Below are 23437 nucleotides of genomic sequence, written 5' to 3' on the forward strand. Positions count from 1 at the left end.
TCCTTCTACTGTAACATCCTACCTCCGTACCTGTGGGTACAAATGCTGGCTTTGCTACTACCTGGCTGTGGGAACATGGACAGGTTACTTAAAGCCTCTGTGCCTTAGTTTCTTAAGTTTTTTTGAAAGATATTTATTTTTTAGACAGAGGGGAAGGGAGGGAGAAAGAGAGGGAAACCTCAATGTATGGTTGCCTCTTGGGGCAACCCAGGCATGTGCCCTGACTGGGAATCGACAGCAACCTTTTGATTTGCAGGCCGACACTCAATCCACTGAGCCACACCAACCAGGGCTAGTTTCTTAAATTTTAAAGTAGGGATAATGTTAGTACCTACCTCATTAGGGTGGTTGTAAAGATTAAGTGAGTTAATATATGTAAAGGACTTAGAAAAGTACCTGGCACTTGGTAAAGGTTAGCAATTGTACCTGCTGTTGTTAGCTACATGATCTGTTCCATTTATGTAACCTGCAATGCCAACTCTCTGGTCCAAATTACAAACCTTTCTTAACATGACTTATAGTTTCGTAACTGGTCTCTCTGTTCTACTTTAAAAATTTATATAATAATGGCTTTATTAAGATATAATTCATGTACCATACAACTCACCCATTTCTGCTTTTAGTTTGCATTCCTACCATCTTATTTGCTATAGAGTAATCTTTTAAAAGATAAATCATGTCACATCCCTGATCAAAGCCTTTCACTTGTTCATAATTCTACTTTAAACACCCCCAGTATTTACCATGTTGTGTAAGACCCTGCATGATCAGGTCTTGGCTCTCCTTTCCAGCTTCATCTCGTGGCAGACCATACTTTACTCATTTAAATCAGCCACATAAGCCTTGTTTTACTTCCTCAGAAATGTGAAGCTTTTTTCAATTTTTACTTTAGGGTTTTTGCCAGAGCTCTTGCCTCTGTCTGGGATGTTCTCCCAGTTCTTCAGAGCTGACTCCTTTTGGCATTCAGGTGTCAACTTAAATGTCACTTTCACAGGAAGTCTTCTCACAGTATATAGGAGTCCCCAGCCATTCCCTAGATAGTGTTTCTCATATTTTAAGGTGTATGTGAAGCACCTAGGTATTTTGTTAAAAATACAAGTTTTGATTCAGACTCATGGGGTGGGACCTGCCAGTCTATTTCTTTTAAGCTCCCTGGGGATGTCCATGCTGTTGGTTAGAGGCCCTAGAATATCATGTGTTTTCATCAGTGTACTGATCATCACTACCTGATCCTTTCTTGCTTCCTCATTTAATTTTTTTTGTCTATCTTCCCCTTGAGTAGAGTGAAGCCTCCACAAGGCAAGGAATTTGTTTTCAGTGTTTTTTCACTGGTGAAGAATAGTACCTGAGATATAGATGATTCTTAACAAACATTAGTGAGTGAATGAATGAACAAATTTATCCATGGGTTTTTTAGTTATTTGTATACTAGGATTATTGTGAGGATTGATAAAAATAGTTATGCCAAGTTACCTAACCTACTCTTGGCAGACAGTAGGTGCTCAGTAAATGTGAGCTGCTATTAATAGACTTTCCTTCTAAAACACTTACGTTCTGACAATTCTTTTTAATATAGTGGTTCTTAACCAGTATTTGGTCAAAAATTTGATTACAAATCTGAAGGAGACTGTAGTATATTTAGAGATCTTGCCCTGGAAAAAATACTCAAGTGCACATACATAGTATTTTCTTTTAATTTCAGAAGGCTGCTAAAGGTGGACCCTACATCAAGACCTTGTTTTAAAAAACTCTTTTGTATATAACAGTTCTTCTTAGGGCTATTAGTGACAATTTGTCTTTAAAAAAATTTATTTTATACTTGGGCTATTGAGTTGCCTCTTCTTTTTGCATTAAAGCTACCATGTGCCATGAAGAAAAAGTATGGTTGTGGTTTATTATATTATTTATTAATGTAGTGAGGTTTGTTAAGTAGAGCATATTAACACACACACTGCAGAACTTCAGTTTATTTCAAATTTCTGTCCTAAGATGAAAACTTAACAAATGGGGGATATTGCTTCTTTTCTTGGTAAAAGTGACCTTGCAAACAGACATGGTATATGGTCCCAAAACCCACTGGGCTTCCTGTAAGAATTTCAGGAAGTTCTGAAATTCTTTCTGACCCCCCCTAAACCCCTAAAGTGACACAGGGCAAGAAGGGCAAGGAATCTCTGTATGCCCCGGGAAAGTGGCCTTATGACAGGAAGCAGAGAGGCTATGGTGGGTAGACTAAGCCAATTTTCTGGAAAATGGGTAAAACTGCAAAGGATATTGTGCTGAGGCTTGAATGCATTGAGCCCAACTGCAGACCTGAAGAGTGCTGGCGGTTAGGACATGCCAGCATTTTGAACTGGGAGGAGATAAGAGAAAGGGCCAAGTGAGCCAGTTCTGAGTTCTTTTGTTTTATTATGAAGGAAGACATTGAAATCTTGTGGTTATGTTTACTTCAAAAAAAATATTGGGAAACTGAAATAATAAAAAATACTCTATAAACCTTGGGGAAACTCATTTTTCCTCTTTGGGGGAATTATAAGTACTTTTAAAAAGACTATTTAGAAGGTTATTATAATTGATTATTAAGATTTAAGACATAATGATAATGACCAAATATTATAGCACATCTATGGAGTTTGGTGGGACCTTCCTAAAATTGTGTTTAGGAGAAAGTAGTGAAATAAAGGGCAATAGTGAGGTATTAGAATAGCACAGACTTTTGGTGCAGACTTTTGGGGCCTTTAAAATCTTCCATTTATGTGTGTAGATTAGTGTGTGGATCTTCAGAATGTCATTTTCCCAATGTCCATGTGGAGTACAATAAGACAAATTAATACAAATCAAAATAATATGGCAGCAGCATCACATAATTTGTGTACACTGATGTAGTAACAGATTTAATTTAGTGCAGCTTTTGAGAATTCTTTTGTGTTTCAATTTATACAGCTGCTATCCAGGCCTATGCTGGCCAATCTCTCAGCCTTGAGTGTCTTGCCTGGCTGATTTTCTCTCTTTAAATATTTTATTATTTTTTAGAGGAGTTTTAGGTTCAGAGCAAAAGTGAGAGGGAGGTACAGAGATTCCCATTTACTGCCCCCCTACCCCCGCCTTGCAAAGGCCTCATTATCAACGTTTCCCACCAGGGTGGTACATTTGTTGAAAGTGATGAACCTACTTGGCACATAGTAATTAACCAGAGTCTGTAGTTTACAGTGGGTTCACTTTTGGTGTTGTACATTCTATGGAGTCAGACCAATCTATTATGACATGTATCCATTATTATAGTATCAAACAGTATATTTTCATTGCCCTCAAAATCTTCTGTGCTCTGCCTATTTATCCCTCCTCCCTAATTCCCCTTTTTCTACTACTGATCTTACTTTCTCCAGTTTTCCCGAACATCATATAGTTAGAAAATATAACCTTACAGTATATAGCTTTTTCAAATTCACTCTTTGACTTAGTTGTTTACATTTAAGTTTTCTGCATGTGTTTTCATGGCTTGATAGTTCATTTCTCTTTAGTGTTGAATTATATTCCACTGTCTGGATATGCCAGTTTATCCATTCACTTACTGAAGGACATCTTGGTTGCTTCCAAGGTTTGGCAATTATGAATAAAGCTGCTATAAGCATCTGTCTGCAGGTTTTTGTGTGGACATAAGTTTTCAGCTTCTTTGGATATACACCAAGTAGCATAATTGCTGGATCACATGGTAAGATTGTGTTTAGTTTTGTTAGAAACCACCAAACTGTCCTCTAGAGTGGCTGTACCATTTTTTATTCCCATTAGGAGTGGATGAGGGTTCCTGTTGCTCTACATAGCAGCCAGCATTTGTCACTGTTCTGGATTTTGGCCATTCAAATAGGTGTGTAGTGGTATCTCATTGTTTTAACTTGCATTTCCCTAATGACGTATGACCTGGACATTTTTTTCATATACCTCTTTGCCATCAGTATATCCTCTTTGGTGAGGTGTCCACTAAGGGCTTTGGCCCATTTTTAAAATCAGATATTTTTCCTGATTAGTTTTAAGAGGGTTTTTTGGGGGAGGGTATATTTTGGACAACAGTCCTTTTATCAGATAGATCTCTTGCAAATATTTTCTCCCAGTCTGTGGCTCAACCTCTAATGAGACTATGGCATTGTCTTTGGCAGCATAAGGTTTTACTTTGAATGAAGTAAAAGTTATCAATTATTTTTTCATGGATTGTGCCTTTGATGTTATATCTAAAAAGTCATCACTATACACCAAGGTCATCTAGGTTTCTCTGATGTCGCCTATTTTTTTCCTAGGGTATCTTCTAGGAGTTATGTAGTTTTATGATTTACATTCAGGTCTGTAATTCATTTTGAGTTAATTTTTGTGAAGGGTGAAATGTCTGTGCCTAGATTCTTTTTTTTTTAAATGCAGGTGGATGTCCAGTTGCTCTAGTACCATTTGTTGAAAAGATTATTTTTGCTCCATTGTATTACCTTTGCTCATACAATGGCTATATTTACTTGGGTCTGTTTCTGGGCTCAATATCTTATTCCATTGATCTGTTTGTCTATTCTTTTGATTATTGTAGTTTTACAGTAGGTGTTGAAGTTGGGTGGTGTTAGTCCTCTAATTTTGTTCTTCTCTTTCAATATTGTCTTGGTTGTTCAGTGTCTTTTGCCTTTTCATTTAAACTTTAGAATTATTTTGTCAGTCTCCATAAAATAACTTAAGTTTTTGATTGGAATTGCATTTAATGTATGGCTCAAGTTGGAAAGAGCTGACATCTTGACAATATTGTCTTCCTATTTATGAACATGGAATATTTCTGCATTTTTAAGTTCTTTGATTTATTCATCAGAATTTTGTAGTTTTCCTTCTAATAGATCTTGTACATATTTTATTAGATTTATACCTAAGTATTTCATTTTGCAGGGCTGCTAATGTAAATGGTATTATGTTTTTAATTTAAAATTCCATTTTTGTATATTAACTTTGTATTCTGTAACCTTACTATAATTGCTTACTAGTTCCAGGAATTATTTTGTTGATTCTTTTGGATTTTCTACATAGATGATTATGTCATCTGTAAACAAAGATATTTTTATTTCTTCCTTCCTTTTTAGCAATATGCCTTTTATTTCCTTTCCTTTTTTTTTTTTGTCTTATTGAGCTAAGATTTTTAGGATGATATTGACAAGGAGTCATCTTTGTCAGTCCTTGAAAGGAGACATCCTTGTCTTGTTCCTGATCCTAGCTTCTAGTTTCTCACCGGTAGGTATGATGTTAGCTGTACATTTTTTGTAGATATTTTTTTTATGAAGATGTGGAAGTTCCTAGTTTATTCCTAGTTTACTGAGATTTTTAAAAACATCATGAGTGGGTGTTGGATTTTGTCAGATGCTTTGTCTGCCTCTATTGATATTTTTATGTGATTTTTCTTCTTTAGCCTGTTGATGTGATGGATTACATTGTTTTTGAATGATTTTGCATGCCTGGGATAAATCCCACTTGTTTATAGTGTATAATTCTTTCCATATATTGTTGGACTTGATTAGCTAGTATTTTGTTGGGCATTTTTTGTATCTATGCTCTTGAGAGATATTGGTCTGTAGTTTTCTTTTCTTATAATGTTTTTGTCTGATTTTGGTATTAGTGTAATGCTGGCCTCATAGAATGAGTTAGAAAGTATTCCCTCTGCCTCTATCCTCTGAAAGAGATTGTAGAGAATTGGTATAATTTCTTCCTTTAATGTTTGGTAGAATTTACTAGTGAACCCATCTGGGACTGATGCTTTCTGTTTTAGAAGGTTATTAGTTATTGATTCAATTTCTTTAATAGATGTAGGCCCATTCAGATTATCTGTTTCTTCTGTGAGTTTTGGCAAATTGTGTCTTTCAATGAATTTGGCCATTTCATCTAGGTTATTGTATTTGTGGATTAAGTTGTTCTTAGTATTCCTTTATTGTCTTTTTTATATCCATGAGCTTTATGGTGAAGTCTGTTTTTCATTTCTGATTTTAGTAATTTGTGTTCTCTCTCTTTTTTCCCTAGTTAGCCTGGCTAGATGGTAATCTTTTCAGAGAACCAGCTTTTGGTTTTATTGGCTTTCTGTATTGATATTTTTATTATCAGTTTCTTGGGTTTCTGCTCTAATTCGTATTTCTTTTCTCCTACATACTTTTGGTTTAATTTGCTCTTCTTTCCCTAGTATCCTAGTGTAGAAAGTCAGATGATTGATTTTTCTTGTTTTCTAATACATGTATTAATTGCTATAAACTTCCCTCTAAGCACTGTTTTTTCTGTATTTCACAAATTTTTATAATTGTGTTTATTTTTATTTAGTTCAAAATATTTTTACATTTTTTCTTGAGATTTCTTTTTGACCCATATGTTGTTATATAATTTCCACATATTTTAAGATTTCCCAGTTACCTTTTTGTTACTGATTTCTAGTTTAATTTCATTGTGATTTGAGAGCTTACATTATATGATTTCTGTGCTTTTAACTTTGTTAAGATGTGTTTTGTGGCACAGGATGTGGTCTGTCTTGGTCAATGTGAACTTGAGAAGAATGTGTATTCTGCTGTTGTTGGATGAAGTATTCTATATATGTCAATTATAGCCAATTTATTGATTGTATTAAGTTCAACTATGTCTTTTTTTCTGTGTGTTGGATCTGGCCACTTCTGCCAGAGGGGTGTTGAAGTCTCCAACTATGATAATGGATTCATCTGTTTTTCCTTATAGTTCTATCAATTTTTTTGCCTCACATAGTTTAGTTTGATGGCTGTGATTAGGTGAGTATTAAGAATTATTATGTCTTCCTAGAGAACTGACTTCTTTAGCATTATATAATGCCCTTCTTTGTCTCTGATAACTTCTTTGCTTTGAATTCTGTTCTGTCTGAAATTAATATAACAACTCCTCCTTTCTTTTGATTAGTGTTGGCATAGTATATTTTTCTCTATCTGTTTACTTTTAATCTATATCTGTCTTACATTTAAAGTGGGTTTCTTGTAGAAACATATAGTAGGGTCCAATCTGACAATCTGTCTTTTAACTGGTGTTTTATACCATTGACATTCAAAGTAACTATTGATACAGTTAGATTACTATCTACCATATTTGTTACTGCTCTCTATTTGTTGCTTTTGTTCTTTGTTCCTATTTTGTTACCTACTCTTTTTCTATTTTGTGTTTTTTCCCCACATACAAGCAAAAGTTTATTTAGAAGTCACAAAGATAGAAGAAGTGAGCCCACTGGGCTGCGTGGACTCAGGAAACAAGTTACAGAGGCAAAAGAAGGGCCCTTGGAGCTTAGGAGAAAGAAAAGCAGAGCGGATGTGCCTGGGGTAGGAGTGGGGGAAAGGTACAGGTATGATTTAGAGAAGGGGGGGAGAGAGGCGCCTGTTTTGTGGTTTTAATTGCACATTTTATATGATTCCATTTTCTCTCTTTTCTTAGCATATCAATTAAACATCATTTTTAAAAATCTTTTTTTAGTAGTTGCCCTAGAGTTTTTGATATATATCTACAATGGACCCAAGTCCACTTTCAAATAGTGCAAGAACCTTATGATGACAAAATAATTCTAATTCCTGCTATTACCCATTCTAATTTTGGCCTTTAATATTTACCACTTCGAATAACCAGTTTCATAACTAGTCTCTCTGTACCCAAATTAATTTTACTTACTATTGTCACTTAATCCTAATATATTACTGATGGAATATTTTTGTCTCTTCTACCTCCACTTTAAAAAAAACTTTTATTTTTCCCTATTTCCCATTACATTACCTATTACATTGGTGGGTACTCAGTCATTTCTTGTGTCAATGAATGCATTTTGGAGAGTAGAGGGACAGTGGTCTGGAAGTGTAGGCTGGGACCCTAGTATAGAGTCCTTGAACCCCAGAATGAGGATACTGTCTTTGCTGGGGATCCCCATGACTACCCTCAGATTTGGTGATTTGGAGGACTCACAAGACTCAGCTTATAGTTGGACTCAGAGATATGATTGATTATAGTTAAAGGATACAAAGCACAATCAGTAAAGGGGAAAGGCATGCAGAGCAAAATCTGGAGAAAATTAGCTGCAAGCATCTAAGAGTCTTCTCTCAGTGGAGTCACATAAAAGAATATGCTTAATTCCTTCAGCAACAAATTGTGATAACTGGTGTGAAATGTTTTGTATTAGGGAAGTTCACTAGAGACTCAATGCCTAGGGTTAGGGGGCGGTAACATAGGCCTCTCTACCCAGTATGCGCTAAAATTCTAGACTTGTAGAAGGAAACTAGGTGTTCAACATGAACCACATTGCTGGTTCATGGTACAGACATTTATGCCCAGTGAGTAACTCTTACCATTTCTGGGAATGGTGGAAACCCTCTTGGAATCCAAGTTCCTAGCCGAGGGCTTACCTTTGCAAGCAGGCTGTTCTAAGGGGAGTAGTCTCAGGCATGAACATGATTTTTTCACACTATTCATACTTAATGTGATTCTATAAGGTGGGAAGGTGGGTTCAGGGGCTGCTCTGGAATTAGGGTGGTATAGGTGTGGGAATGACGTAAAGAGAGTAGAATTTTGTGTCCTCCTTCCCACTTTTCTCTTTAAAAAATTTAGGATTCCATGGGAGGTTTTGTATGTAAAATAGGCACTGCTATTAATATTATGTTTGAAAACCATTCCTTTAAACAATGAGCTGAAATTCAAGCAAATTGAGAAAACCACATTTGAATTTTAGCAGGATCATTCCTGCAATTGATAGATATTTGAGAGATGGTGGTCTTGGTAAATTTGGGCCAGGCAGTGATCAGCGGCAGGGAGGCTAAGTTAGGGATAATGGGAGCCTCAGCTGGGGTGCTGTAATATGAAGAAGGGAAGAAAGAAATAGTTTAGAGAGTACTTAGGATGTACAATTGAGTAGCACTGATGACTGGTTGAGGACCTGGATGAGGGCTAGGGAAAGAGATTGTGGGATGGAGTGGGGAGGAAATGAGTGTTACTCTTGGGTTTCCTACCTGGTTGACTCCAGGAAATTAAAGGAAGGGGTGGAAAAGAGCATTTTCCCTAGTGCGAGTATCTCAAATTCTTCAGTACTAATAGGTATCCAACAATTCAGTTCAATTCTGACACTATCTGAGTTGTAACATCAGATCCCACAAATTAAAAGGGCTCAGTTCTACAAGACTGGTTCCATTTCAGATGACACTGCAGTGGGCTGTCCAAGCTATGCACACGTCTGCATGGCCAACTACAAATTCAGGAGTTCCCACAACTCCCCACCCTCACATTTGATAATTTGCAAGAAATGTCTCACAGAACTCAGAAAAATACTTTACTTATGTTTACCAGTTTATTATAAAGGACAATTCAGAAATAGCCAAATGGAAGAGATGCACAGGGCAAGAGATGAGTTTCCTTGCCCTGCCATGGCGTACCACCTTCACAGCACTTCTGCGTTCATCAGCTTGTGAGCTTTTCAAATTTCAAAGCTCAGTAGTATTTGTAGAGTTTAATCTCTAGCCTCCACTCTCTTTCCAGGAGGTGAGTAGGTGGAGATGAAAGTTCTGACCCTCTCTATGCTTGGTCTTTCTGGGGATGAGCCCTGTCCTGAAGCTATCTTGGAGTCCTGCTCTAAGTTACCTCACTAGCGTAACTCAGGTGTGATAGGAGGGTGCTCTGTTATGATAACAAAAGAGACTCAGAAGATTCCAGGGGTTTTAGGACTCCTGTGTTAGGGACTGAGGACAAACACCAAATGTATTTCTTCTTATACTCTACTGGTAAATATCTCAAATTGCTAGAAATGTTTACAGAATTCTCAACTTAGGCCTCCAGCATCTACACTGAACCCAAGCCTTGTTCTTGGTCCTGTGAGGCCCAAAGTTCCAGGAGACTCTTTGATTCTCTTCTGCAGGCTGTAAGCCCCCCCATTAGTTAGGGTACAATTTAGGCCTCTGTAACAAAGACACCCAGAAATACACTGCCTGAAATGTTAGATAGAAGTTTATTATTCTTTTACACAAAAATCCAAGCAGGTGGTGTAGAGCTGGTTTGGCAGCTCTGCATGGTTGGAGAACTTTGCTCTGCTTTGGTCAGCATTCTGCATGCCTTTCCTTGCGGGGCTGACTCTTCCAGCTGCACTCATGCACTTTCAGCCCAGTCAGAGGGAAGGGAGGAACAGGGAGGGGGGGTTACTTTTGTCCTTTAAGTGCATGTGGCAGAGCTACACACATTTTAGCTCACATCCCATTTGTTAGAGCTGGTCCCGTGGCCACTGGGGATGTAAGAGAGGTCAGGAAATGGAATATTTGATGGGGCAGGCTTGTACTCAACTAAAACTTCTATTTAGGAAGGGAGAACAACTATTAAAGATAGCTCTGCCCTAGCCCCGATATTCACAATTTATTTAGAATTTTTTTCCTCTTGGGAAGAAGATGAAAATAACATTGGGACTATTAATTTTTTTTCTAAAGTAGTTTTCATATTGAAACAGGAAACGTGCAAAATCCTTTTCTAAAAAAATATGCCAGTTGACTGCTGTTTATTCTTGCTTCTAATGGGGCTCAGGTGGGGAAGGGGAGAGCAATGGGGGGGAAATTGGGTCAACTGTAATTGAACAACAATAAAAAATTAAAGGATATGGAAAAAAATGATAGTTACCCACTCATTGAACCAACTACCCCAGATAAGCAATGCAGTTATTATTGGGCCTTATTGTGGCCAATCATTTCTTTCCCAGGAAGGCCAAAAAAGGGATCATAACACCACCCTGCTTAGAAATGGACACCATTGTATCCCAAGTCTTTGTGTTCAACCTAAAGGTATGGCAAAGGGAAGGAATCTCATAAGCAGGGGGCTGGAGCTGTGTGGTAGTGTCTCAGTGTTGTGTGGTTTTGGATAGAGAATAAAAGTGCAGTGGAGAACCCTTTGTGACTAGTCTCCATATCTCTGCCTTGGTACTCAAGAACCAGAATTAGGCCTAACTCAAACCCTGCTTCGGGGAAGATCTGATGACCTCAGATGGCTCGTTTAGGGGAGTAGAGGCAAAGCAGAGACTGTACAGCAGGTTAGACTTTCCAGAAGAAGGATTGCAGTGATAACCTAATGAGTTTGGATTTCTTCCCTTTTATTAAAATGAGATAATTGTAAATATATTTATTGTGCAAAATAGTTTTATATTATTTTAATCAAAATGACATTTACAGTAACTGCTCAATATATTTCTTATAACTGGTTAAAAGCTTTAATGTGATCATTAAACATTGTAGAGCACTATGAAATATCTTCATTTAAGAAAGTCTAAAATTATATATATATTTTTGTTTATAGCCTATACAGTTCAGACACCTGAGAGTATGCCTCCAGCTGTAGCTACAGAAGCTTATTTGAAAGCTCTGGCTGTTTGCCATGGACCTCTGGACCACTATGACTTTCTGATCAAAGCTCATGAGTTAAAGGATGATGAACATCAAAGAAGAGTCATACAGTGTTTGCAGAAATTGCACGAGGACCTTAAAGGATACAGTATAGAGGCAGAAGGCCTTTTTTCAAAGGTGAGGTTTATATGATGTTGAAGATTAAACAGTTAAAAGTGTAAACATTTAATAAAATGGATTAAATGTAGTCAGGTACAACCCTGAAACAGCTTGATAATTTCCCACCAGTTTCTTTAAATAAGCTCTGTTGGATCCCCATATTTGATCTCTGGATATTCCATAGCTTTTTTTTTTGCCTTGGGGGGATTCAGATTGCTTCATGTTTAGGTAATAATTGATGCTGTCCAGTCAAAACGAAAACTTCTGCTCCATTCTAAGCTTCCCCTTTCTCTTGCTCAGGCATGGCCCAGGATCAGCAGTGGAGAAGGGGGCGTGATTTGTTCTTTCCCTCCTCCCTTCTCTGCTTGTCTGGCTTCTCTAGGGTCAGAAGAGAGGGATAGAAGATTGGAGTGAAATAGCAGAGTCTTAAGTGACTAGTTAAGGGCCTTTGGTGTTGACATGCTAGCTCTTTGTTGAAGGACATGTTGGTGGGTTCCTCGGGATTTCCCTGAGGACCTTCCCAGTGCTCCACTCTTTGACCTCTTAGGACTGTAGCAGAACGCCCCATACCTCTGCATTCTCCTGGGACCTTTTGCACTTGTACCAGGCCTTCTTGGGTGGAGTCGTTTCAGAACAGCTCTAGCCAGATCACCTTTTGTGGTGTCCACTTAGGCCACATGAAGCATAACATAACATCTCCTTTCTCCAACTCCAGGCTGACTATGGCATAGTCAGCCTCCTGCCCTTGGACTTCTGCAGATAAGAAGTAGGCACCAGTCTCTGTTTTTTTCCTGTATTCTCCCATGATCCTGGGGATGTGTCAAGTTCTTCCATGAACTCCTCCACCCCCTACTTTGATAGCTGACTGTGGATTTCCTCACCTAAGCAAGCGTCCTGCCCTTCTCAGCTTGCACTCATTCCTCATCTTTTTACATGCTTCTCTTTGGATACCCCTGTACTTGGCATGATGTTTATTTTGGGGAAATCCCACAGCATTTCTTACCCAGCGAACAGCTTCCTACCTTAATGACTTTCTTCAGTTCCACTTTGGTTTTAGAGCTGATTTTTCCTTTTTTCTCTTTTTAAATAATTGCTGGATGGATATGATTAGTGTCTCTCTTAAGAGTATAAGAGAACTTGTCTCCCCTTATTCTCAGCTTTGATCTTCTACTGAAATTGTAAGATGACAGGAAAACTCCTATTTCCTTGCTTATTATAGAAGTCAATGTCCTCGGTGGTATCATCTTCAAATTATGAAGGATGGTAATAGTAATGAGTTAGAATATGGTTTAATCTAAGAAACTAGCTTTCCTTTAATTGGCCAAATCCCTGCCCCCCACCCCCCCACAAATATTCATTTAGTAGAAGGTGTTTAGAAGAAAGGTACTGTATAACAAGTGTTAGTGGTACTTTATTTAAAAAACCACTGAAAGTAACTCTACTTTTTAAAAAGCACTGAGAATATAATTAAAATTTTATTTTTATATAAAGAAAAAGGCTGTTACTGTGGTAATATCTTTTGGTTAAAAGGAATGGAGGTTCGTTTAGGTTACAGAAAGAAATGGAGATTCAGAATAAGACTACATATGCAAATAGCAATGAAGGGTGTCTCCACCGTGCAGCCAGGCCTTATGGAGCTTGAGCCCGCAGAATCAGTGGCTCGGAAAGCTCTGATGATTTGAATGCCATGGTAGCACGTGCTAGTTACTCTGGTGCTCTTCTATTTGTGTAATCCTCTTTTGTTCCTTTACCCCCATGTCCATTTTCGCTTCTGTTTGTTTTACCAACTTCTAAATTCTCTGCCTGTATCTGGGTTTAAATCCCCAAGTAAGAATCTGATGAGCCAAACAATCACTTAATCGATGTTTGGTCCAGCTTTCACACCAGTTTTTTCAGAGACTACCAGCCAGGGTAGAGATTGGATCTCTGCGTAAGTTGGCACCCAGGCCTCCTGTGAGCATGGCAGTATCCCTCAGTTGTAGACCATGAGTATGATAGCCACTGTGGTCAACTAGTGTAGTGTAATGGTTATAGGGATTAATGATGAATTACCCCTTTTGACGGCCAACCTTTATAGTTTGACTCTTTAGGGGTATTCTCCCACACTTCCAACTTTGATTTCTGAATTGGCTGTGTTGGGTCTACCTAGTAAATAACCTTGGTTTTATTGTGTAGTTGTAAATCTTATGTTAAGTAGGAGATTTGACACGTTAGGTAGTTTCCAATGTGTCTAATGAAAGCTTATACTTGTTAAGTGCTAATGCATATGTGAATAAATGTTTAGTTGTCAGATCAATCTCTTTGTGGTAATATTTGTCCTACTGTAATTTCTTCAGTCCACCAAATCCATTTTTTAAAAAGATTTTATTTATTTATTTTTAGAGAGAGGGAAAGGGAGGGAGGAAGAGAGGAAGAGAAACATCAGTGTGAGAGAGAAAAACATTGATCCGCTGGCTCTCGTAAGCGCCCTAACTGAGGACCGAACCCGCAACCCAGGCATATGCCCTGACGGAATAGAACCAGTGACCTTTCAGTGTGTGGGACAACACCCAATCAACTGAGCCACACCAGTCAGGCGAACCCACCAAATCTTCAACAGTGAAAGTGACCCAACTGTCTAACGTAATTTGAGAGAAACATCTACAAAGCTTTAGTTTTTGAAGACTGTAAAGATGCCACAGACCTACTTCTTCCAAAACATAAACACTGGTATGCTGATTATCAGAAAAGGAAAAATTTTTTCAGTGATAGAAGAACTTTATTTATAGAATTTATAATTTTGGTAAATAAAATTTATGATTTTATGAACATTTGATTTTGTTTTTAATGCAGTTGTTTAAACATTCATTGTACTAAGAAACTTTATGTACAGCTAAGCTGTAATATTAAAATAAAATACACCTTCACAAAATGCCAAAATTATTAATTAATATGATAAAATTGGTGGCAGATTGTTTGACCACTTTCACCTACCTACATAACAAGGTTTTCTTTAATAAAAATTTCAAAAAGTTACAAGCAGATGACCGTGCTATATGAGCAACAAACTATGAAGAATGAGTATATATGAACACTTTACTTTTGTTATCAATAAGACTTACAACCAGGTTAATCTACACATTTAAAATATGCGAAATCGTTATTGTTCTGTGAGGTAATTAGGCATAAATGCTAGTAGTTCATGTAAATCACTATAATTAGAATGCCTTTTACATAGCCAAATCAAGCATTTCTGGAGTCTGGGAGGGAGAGAATTAAGTGGAGTGTGGAGCTACTTCAAAAATTGCTGTTTCCATTAATTGGGTACACAGATTGCCAGGCCTGTTCAACTTTTAGGGGGAGAAATCATAGTCCAAGAGACCTGGGAAGGGGCAGGGGTCACAGATTCCTTTCCTTTTTCTTGTGCTCATCACAAAATAATTTTCTTTTCTTCCCTATGAGAAATTATTATTTCTAATTTCTTCATATATCCCACTATTTTTTAATTAGATACCTTTTCTCGCCCTCCAAAAAACAATGCAAATAGCAGGTGGAAAAGAATTGCCCTGCTTTTAATCCAGCTAATCTAAGGTCTTAATGCTGTATTGTTTTGGATCCTAGCACCTGGAAATTGTGAGTAGGGTATCCGGGATATGGGCTGTGGACTTTTCTCTCAGGAGATGCAGGATGCCCTTTCGTTAGTTATCTAGGAGTCTTCAGAAGGGCCTCTAGGCAAAGTGCTGGTTTTTCCTCAGCTCCTCCCTTCACCCCTCCTGCTAAGGGCATGAGCGTCTTCTCTCCTCCATTCCTTTTCTTAGAACTGACATTCCTTGTAGGTAGAGTGAGTTAAGCATTGTGATTTAGGTAAAGCTTCCCTGATCTCCAGAATTTTATCCTAGAAGATTGTAAGCAACATTGAGTACAAAATGGACAATGTCTATAGCTACAGTTTTGTTAAAGACCAGAAATATTTTTAAATGAGTGTTTCTTGTGTCAAGCTTTTATGAAAGCTGAAGCAAAAGCATTACGTCCTAACCCAAGGACAGCATTATCTGTAAGGAAGTGAGACTGGGGATCAAACTACATTTTTTTTGAGAACTAATACATGCCAAAGACTCATTTAAAATCTGAAAATGAGAAACAAAGTGTGGGGCCCTACTTCAGACTCCAGAATAATTAGCCAATGTAGTCAATTACATCTTAGGTTTTGTCATGGTTCCAAAAGGTGAAATTATGCCATCAATGTAGATGAGACTAAACCCCTTTAAATGAATTTAATGAATTATTAATTAAACAATTTAAATAATTTATTAAACAAATGATACATTATTTATTACATAATTCATCAAATAAATACCTTAAAATGAATTTAAAGAAAGGAGTAGAGCCCCATTTTGTAATGTTACGATTGGAATTTATCTGTCGTTACCAACCAAAGCTGACTGCTTGGTTGTGGCAGCAGAATTATATAGCTCATAAAGAGGCAGTGGTACCATGGAATCTATGCTGAGTTTATACCTAAGTCTCTGGGTCAAAGGTCAGCAAATATTTTGTATAAAGAACAACATAGGAAATTTTTTTAGGTTTTCAGAACCATGCATATGACCTCTGTCATAACTATTCAGTTCTGCCATTGTCAAAGTGGTCACAGAAGATACATAAATAAGTGTATTCCAAAGATAGTTATCTACAAAAACACATGTCAGCCTGGACTGGGCTCACAGGCCATAATTTGACCTCTACTCTAGATGACTGCGACCTGACAAGATTTGAGCACTGGTGGGAGGCCGTTAATTGTATTTAAGGTTTACTTGAACTATACTTAGTCTAGCTTTCCAACCTAATCTCCTATTACTTCTCTTTACATGTGCCTGCCTGTAGTCAGCAGGACTGTTTTATTCATTGTTTCATTATATGAACAAAATAGTCCATGACATATATGGAAACTTGAAATGTGAATGAGTTGGCATTGAAAATCAGTGTGAAAAAGACTTTAATAAACAGAGATGAGGCAATTATCTGTATTGAAAGTAAAATAAAATTAGGTACTTACCTCTAAACAAAAACTAAATTCTATAGAATTAATGCACTAAATTTAAAGTAAAACTTTTTGAAGAAAACACAGAGGAAAGTTCTTTATGAACTTAGGAAAAGAAGGTATTTCTTATACAAGATACAAAAGCCCAAATTATAAAGGTAAAGTTGGATATATTTGACTCTACTAAAATTGAAAACTTCTAGTCAATAGAAAGCACCAGAGAAAAAGTGAAAAGGCAGACCACACACTGGGAGGAAATATTTGCATCAAGATAACTGGCTATGATTGCTATCTAGAATATATAAAGGACTCCTACCAAATAATAGGAAAAAAATTAACAAACCAATAGAAAAATGGACAAAGTAGAATCTATTTTGGAGGCATAACTCGTGGATACCATAAAAATTGATCAATATATTGCAACATATTTCTAAAATAGAATGTTGCATAGCATGGGGACAAACAACTCAAAATCAGGATTATTAACTCCTAGGAAGAAAGGCACACAGTGAGGCTTCAGCTGTACCTAATGTTTTATTACTGAAATGTTGGGAGAAATATGTTAAAATATAAAGATTTGATCAAGCTGGGTGATAGGTAACCAGGTATTTAATATTTTCTCCATTTTAGCCTGTTTATAATATTCCATAGTCAAAATATTTTCAGTGTTACTGTGAGATATTTTAACAGGTTAGTTTTGTTTTTGTTTTTGTTTTTTTAATTATTTTGAGCACTAAGGTATGGGGGAGCTCTGTTCAGCAAAGCTCTCCTGGCTGCTGCAGATGAGAATAAGTCTGCCAAGACATGATCTGTTTGGGGAGAAAAGGCTGACCAGTCCTTCAGAGGAGAAAGGCCTTGAACCTCTTTCTCAATGGGCTTTTACTGGGTTTAGTTTGCATAGGAATACAGGGTGTATAGGTAACATCAATCATTGTTAGGCAGTAATGATCAAGGAATAGATAACATTCAAAGAACTATGAGGGCTTATTCTGAGTCAGGGTCAGACAGATAGAGTGATGTCAAAGGGCTATAAAACCTAGGGAAACAAACTCATTTTATGCCTGGACCCTTATCATTTACATTGAGGGCATTCTTAGCAAAGCAGGTTTCAGAGGATTTTCTGCATTCTTTCCTAGGCCTGACCATCAGTTCCTGCACAGGGCTGTACCACCCTCCTGCATTGTTTCAGGTCTGAGTCAGGTGGGGGATGTGGGCAGCCAAGAGATTAGGAGACTTTTTACAGATAGAATGAGGACTCAGGCTATAACAAAGCCAAGGGGTGAGGGTCTATCACCCCTTTTCTACAGTCTCCTGAGTCCTTCCCTGATGGCCGTTTTGTGACTGTGGCTGTCTTAGCTTGTTCCTCCCTTGAGGAATCTTACCCATCATTGACTATCCAGCCATCCTCCAGGGGCCAAGCAGGGTGAAGTAAAGGGGACAGAGGCTGCGTCCCTGCTGGGAGGATAAGCTTTGTCTTAGTGGCAAAGGGTCCCAAGGTCTTTTTACTCAGCCTTAGCCATGGGGGGGTTACAGCTTCTGAAACTAGGCAGGGTGGTTCCGAACACTGAGGAAGGTAGTTCCATGGTATAGCTGGGAAAAGCAAATGATTTTTAGTTTTTTTAATCTTTTTTTTAGCATCTTTTTTTTTAAGATTATTTATTTATTTATTTATTTTTAGAGAGGGAAGGGAGGGAGAAAGAGAGAGAGAGAAATATCAATGTGCGGTTGCTGGGGTTCATGGCCTGCAACCCAGGCATGTACCCTGACTGGGAATCGAACCTGCGACACTTTGGTTCGCAGCCCGTGCTCAATCCACTGAGCTACGCCAGCCAGGGTGATTTTTAGTTTTATAGAAGCACCTATCAGAGATAGAATGTGTACTTCTTTGTTTATCAAGGACTCTGAATTATTGTGTATAAATTCCATTCAACAAAAGGAGAGTTGGTCCTTACTGTGTGCGAGGCTCCATGCCAGGAGTCGAGGATACAGACGTGAATAAGATGAATGGTTTCCCATTTCAGTGATACCTTGTTCAGTGGAGAGAACAGCCATAAGCCATTATTTATAACTCAGTGAATTAAGTACAAAAATTCAGGTGGGCATAAACTGCATGTGAGAACAGTCTTTGAATGCCCACTGTAAAAGGATATAAGTTTATTCTGTTCTACATTATTGCTTTACTTGGTATTTCTAATTCTTATTATCATGAAGATAAATTTTATGAATCAAATTATTGATTTACCCTTGAAGGACTAGATTCCAAATGTGGTTATATACATCAAAATTAACAGTATAAAACCCACAAAATATATATGGTACAAATTTATGTAATTAACAAATTAATGTTATATGTATTAACTATTTACCTCTGAGAAGGATCAGTATCACTATGTTTAAAACAAATTTTTCAACATGTTTTTTAAAAAATGCCAATTAAAAATATATTCAAGTTATTTTCATCTTTTCTTATAATTAAAATAAGATACTGCTCTGGACATTTAAAATGGCTTTGCTGTTTCAAATGGGTCCAATTTCCAAATTGTCATAAAATAGTTTCAATATTACATAAATTCCACATTATTTCTGTAGTAATGGACTGTTAATTAAATTAAATGCAATATTTACTATCTAGAGATCATCATAAAATGTAAATACACTCAATAAGATTAAAATTCAAATAAACTTTATAAAACACTTCTGAGAAATATTGTATAAAATTTCCATTTGTTCAAAGTATGTTACTTAAATAATAGCAAATTTTTGAAACTAATAGAATTGAAAATTACTTTTGAAGTAAGACAGAAAGTCTCAAGTTTCCGCTCAGGTAAAGGATGTTCTGTAGCAGGTTTGTGTGAGGACTGAGTCAACTCTAAAGGTAATTTTTTATTTTGAGGATGCATTCACTGTTGACAGTTTCTTGTGGGGCCTTCCAGAAATGTTCTTTTCTTTTGTATACAGTGAGACCACAGCATATACACTCCTATTTTTGTTGTTGTTGTTTTTGTTTTTACTTTAACACTGTGCCTAGGAGACAATCCCACACCGGACTCTCTACTTATAAGAGCTACCTCATTCTTTTTATTTTTTTCATGTGAATATCCAGCAATTCAATAGTACTCCATCATATGAATATGCTGACACATCTTTGTGTACACGTGTCCCCTGTAGGATAAATTTTTACAAATGGAATTGTTCAGTTCAATGATATATGTACTTTGCATTCTGATAAACAATGCCAAATTGTCTCAAAAAAGATTACAGTAATTCATATTCTTACCAGTTTATGAGCCTGCCTGTGCCTATATAATCGAAAATACTGGATCCTCTGAGACTTTTAAACTTTTTTCATGCTGGTGTTTCATTCTTATTTTAAATCTGTTGTCTTTTATTATTTATTAAGTATTTTCTCTATGCTTAAGCAATTTGTATTTGTTTTTCTATATGCTTAAGCAATTTGTATTTGTTTTTCTTATTGTTTATAAAAGAAAGCTCTTTGTTTACTAAGGAAATAAGTTCTTGTCTATAGTAAATATTGCTTTTTTTGCAGTTTGTCTTTTTATCTTCCTTAACATTTTTTCCCAAACAGAAATGTTTAACTCCACTTTTTAAATGTATCTATCTTTTCCCTTAAGGTTTTTGAGTTTATGTTTTGCTTATAAACCATTATACTTCAAGACTGTAAAAATACATTCATAGGAAGACATCTGTAAAGATGTTGATGAGAAGGAGTACAAGAGAAGTGAAAAATTTAATTTGATGAAGCACGGTTCCCAAGAAGGTGGAGGCAAGGGGCTGAGATCCAGAAATTGGTAGAAGGTTGTGTTGGGAGAGGAATCATCTTCCTTGGTCACAGGAGGAAGAGAGGGAAGGATGGGTGCAGATATGGGTGCAATTGCAATTGCATATAGGAAGTGGAAGGTGTTCCAACTCACTTCCTCTGTTTTCTCTCTCTCTGTAAAGAGGTAGGAGACTGAAAGTGATGGGGGTGCTGAAAGTGATGGGGGAAGTGTAGTTTAGCATGAAGGGAGCTGAGGAGGTTTTAGAACATCATTGCAGAGAAAGAGTGAACTAACCAGGGAAACGGTTATTGGCAGTGGGGAGGGACTGGTGAGAATGTACAATCTACACTGCAGGCCTCTCAGCAGTCTTCAGATGTCTGGGTGAACATGATGGGAAGGTCAGTATCTTAGTTTGAGATTTTTCTGTTTTTAGCTATTTTCCAATTTTATTTCTAGTTTTAGTATATTACGGTTGAGTACATTGATTCTTTGGAATTAATTGATGTTTTGTTTATGGCTTAGCATATGGACTATATTTGAAATTGTGCTATATGTTTTTGAATGTATTCTTGATTTGTTTGGTGTAGAGTTTTAGTTATAAAATATCTTGAGTGTACAGTAGTGTTGTTCAGACCTTTGAGAAGGGTGTTTCAAAGAGTGCATATTTCTTTTTTCATGGTCCATGAGTTTGGATGGAAGCAGTTATCAGTAAGCACATGAAGTTTTCAGTCCTCATTGTAAGCAAATGGGTCTTGTGATTAGGTATGCAGAAGTAGGCAATGAGTGGGAACTCCCTTCAGCTCTGCCATACACCCAATAGATAAGAAAATAGGGGGTTGTAGAGTTGATGTGGCTTACCCAGAGGCATGTAGCTAGTAAACAGCGGAATCAGAATTTGTACCAGTTCTTTTGGGTTCAACTCCTTTACCCTTTGGCTGTGTCTTTCATGCTTAGCAGAGGTAGGTGATAGGTTACCATGATCTTCCAACATCCTCCTTAAGTTTATCATCTGTACAATCTACAATGCAGTGTCTTTGGACTCATCAAAAACCTATTGGGCCCTGGCCAGGTAGCTTAGTTGGTTCCAGTGTCGCCCCATACACCAAGGTTGTGGGTTTGATCCCAGTTGGCACGTACAAGAATCAACCAATGACTGCATAAATATGTGTAACAACAAATCAAGTCTCTCTCTTTCTCTTCCCCCTTCTCCCCTCTCTAAAATCAATATATAAAAATAAAAAAAACCCCATTAGGATAGGTGTCATCATTCTCATTTCTAAATTTCCTAAGATACAAGTAACATGACAAATCTTACACTGGTCACTGGAGAAACTTATTCATGTTCACATTTTCAAGTGCTTGTCTAATGTTGCGTCTGTGCATTTTAGGGGTTGGGTGTGTATCAGAGTCTTGGCAGGAGACAATTCACAGCAGATGTTTCAAATAAAGACTGAATCAAGAGATGACTTAGATAGTCACGGACAGGGCAGGCCTAGGGCAGCAAATAAGGCTTGGAGTGGGGTGGGGGAGCCTGGAGGGATGTGGCTCCTCGAGACCCAGCACAGAAGCAGGGAGGGAATGGGAGAGAATGACCTGACTTGCCCTCTACCCATCCCTCCTATCTCCGGCAAGTAGTGCCTCCTCCCAGGGGCTGAAACCAGTGAGCAGCCAGCCAGCAAGCCAGCTGGCATCCTGGGGTACAGAGGAAGAAAGAGAAGGGCTTTGGGGGAGGGGAGCCCTTGGAGAATACCAGCACCAGGGAACTATGCCAGGGTGGAGTTCTCTGAGACATAAGAACAAATTACAGAAAATTAATACATTAAGAAAGGGAATTTAATGAAACTGAAAACTAGGTGAATTGTGAGAATTCGGTTGTAAATTGTAAACTAGGTAAAATGTAAATTAGGAGCATGTAAATGATGCGGGTTCCTGGGTGTGAGTCACTCTGAAGAAAACTGCTTGACCCCAACTCTCCCTGAGTTCACTGCTATGAGAAAAGAATTTTAAAATTTATTTAGGACCCATTTTACAGCCTTCTAAATAGTCTTACTGTTCTCCATTCAGTCCTCTGATTTTCTCCTTAAAACAGATTTTTAAATCTCTTGAAATAATTTCAATAATTCTTAGAAGACTGAAATTTTATTAGGAGAAGACTGGCTTGCCTCTCCAAGTGAAAATACTTGTGAGTATGTACTATTGTTTAGATAGATGATATCTAATATTTATTGTTAGAGGAGCATCCATGTTATTTTTCAATTTATTTAGAGTAGAATCTGCATCTTAAATAGTATTTATGTCATACCAGTTGTTTGTGGTTTCAGATGCTGGAGAATCTTCCCCCTTGGTACTCTGTAATGGTATCTCTTTATCATTTTATAAATATTACTATAAAGTATATTATAATATATTATAAATTAGATATGTTATATAATATTTGCCTAAGTGCTTTCTCAGAAATATATGGAGTTTGAGTGGGTAAATAGAAGACAGCGCCTTGAGTGCATTTTTCCCCAGTAGCACTGAGTTCTTTGTCATCCTTTCCCCCATCTTTGTTATTTCTTTTTTGTCTTGAACTTCATTTATTCAGCATGTATGGTTTCTATCCTGTGAGCAGCACTAGAATAGGCCCCAGACTATTCTTACAAAAAGTGTTGTGAAGAATTATAAATTGCTAGGACACTCCCAGTTTCCTAATACAGAATGCTGCTTTCAAAAGATTTCTAATACATAGAATATACTTCGAGATTATTAGGTTATATGTAAGTTTTCCAATTTGAAGCTGTTCTAAATTTGTTTAAGAGCATAACACTTTTTTTTTCCTCCCAGGCAAGTTGAAAACAAAATAACCAGTATACAGGAATAGTTCATATAAGATATTAAAATAAGACAAATTAAGAGGATTTGCCAGGAGTAGTAATGGTTTTCAGTTGAGATTTAAGAATAGATGGAGAAAACAAACTGAGTGAACAGCTAGAATAGGAACAGAATCACAGAAATGGTGATCATATGGAGGGTTATCAGCAGGGAAGGGAAAGGGGAAGAAAGAGGGAAAAGGTACAGGGAATAAGAAGCATAAATGATAATAGACAGGGGTAGGTTAAGAATAGTATAGGAAATGGAGGAGC

The 23437-nt window shown here is 37.2% G+C and overlaps 1 protein-coding gene across 1 annotated transcript in view; it reads left to right on the forward strand.

Moving 5' to 3' along the window:
• AFG1L (AFG1 like ATPase) overlaps positions 1 to 23437 on the forward strand; it is a 198852-nt gene that overhangs the window by 20884 nt on the left and 154531 nt on the right. The window contains exon 2 of the mRNA XM_045844090.1: positions 11311 to 11534. Coding sequence (XP_045700046.1) covers positions 11311 to 11534 — 224 coding nt within the window. The remainder of the gene's footprint in view (positions 1 to 11310; positions 11535 to 23437) is intronic.

Source organism: Phyllostomus hastatus, unplaced genomic scaffold (assembly GCF_019186645.2).
Source record: "Phyllostomus hastatus isolate PE091 unplaced genomic scaffold, TTU_PhHast_1.1 phas_contig_40, whole genome shotgun sequence".
Classification (NCBI taxonomy): domain Eukaryota; kingdom Metazoa; phylum Chordata; class Mammalia; order Chiroptera; family Phyllostomidae; genus Phyllostomus; species Phyllostomus hastatus.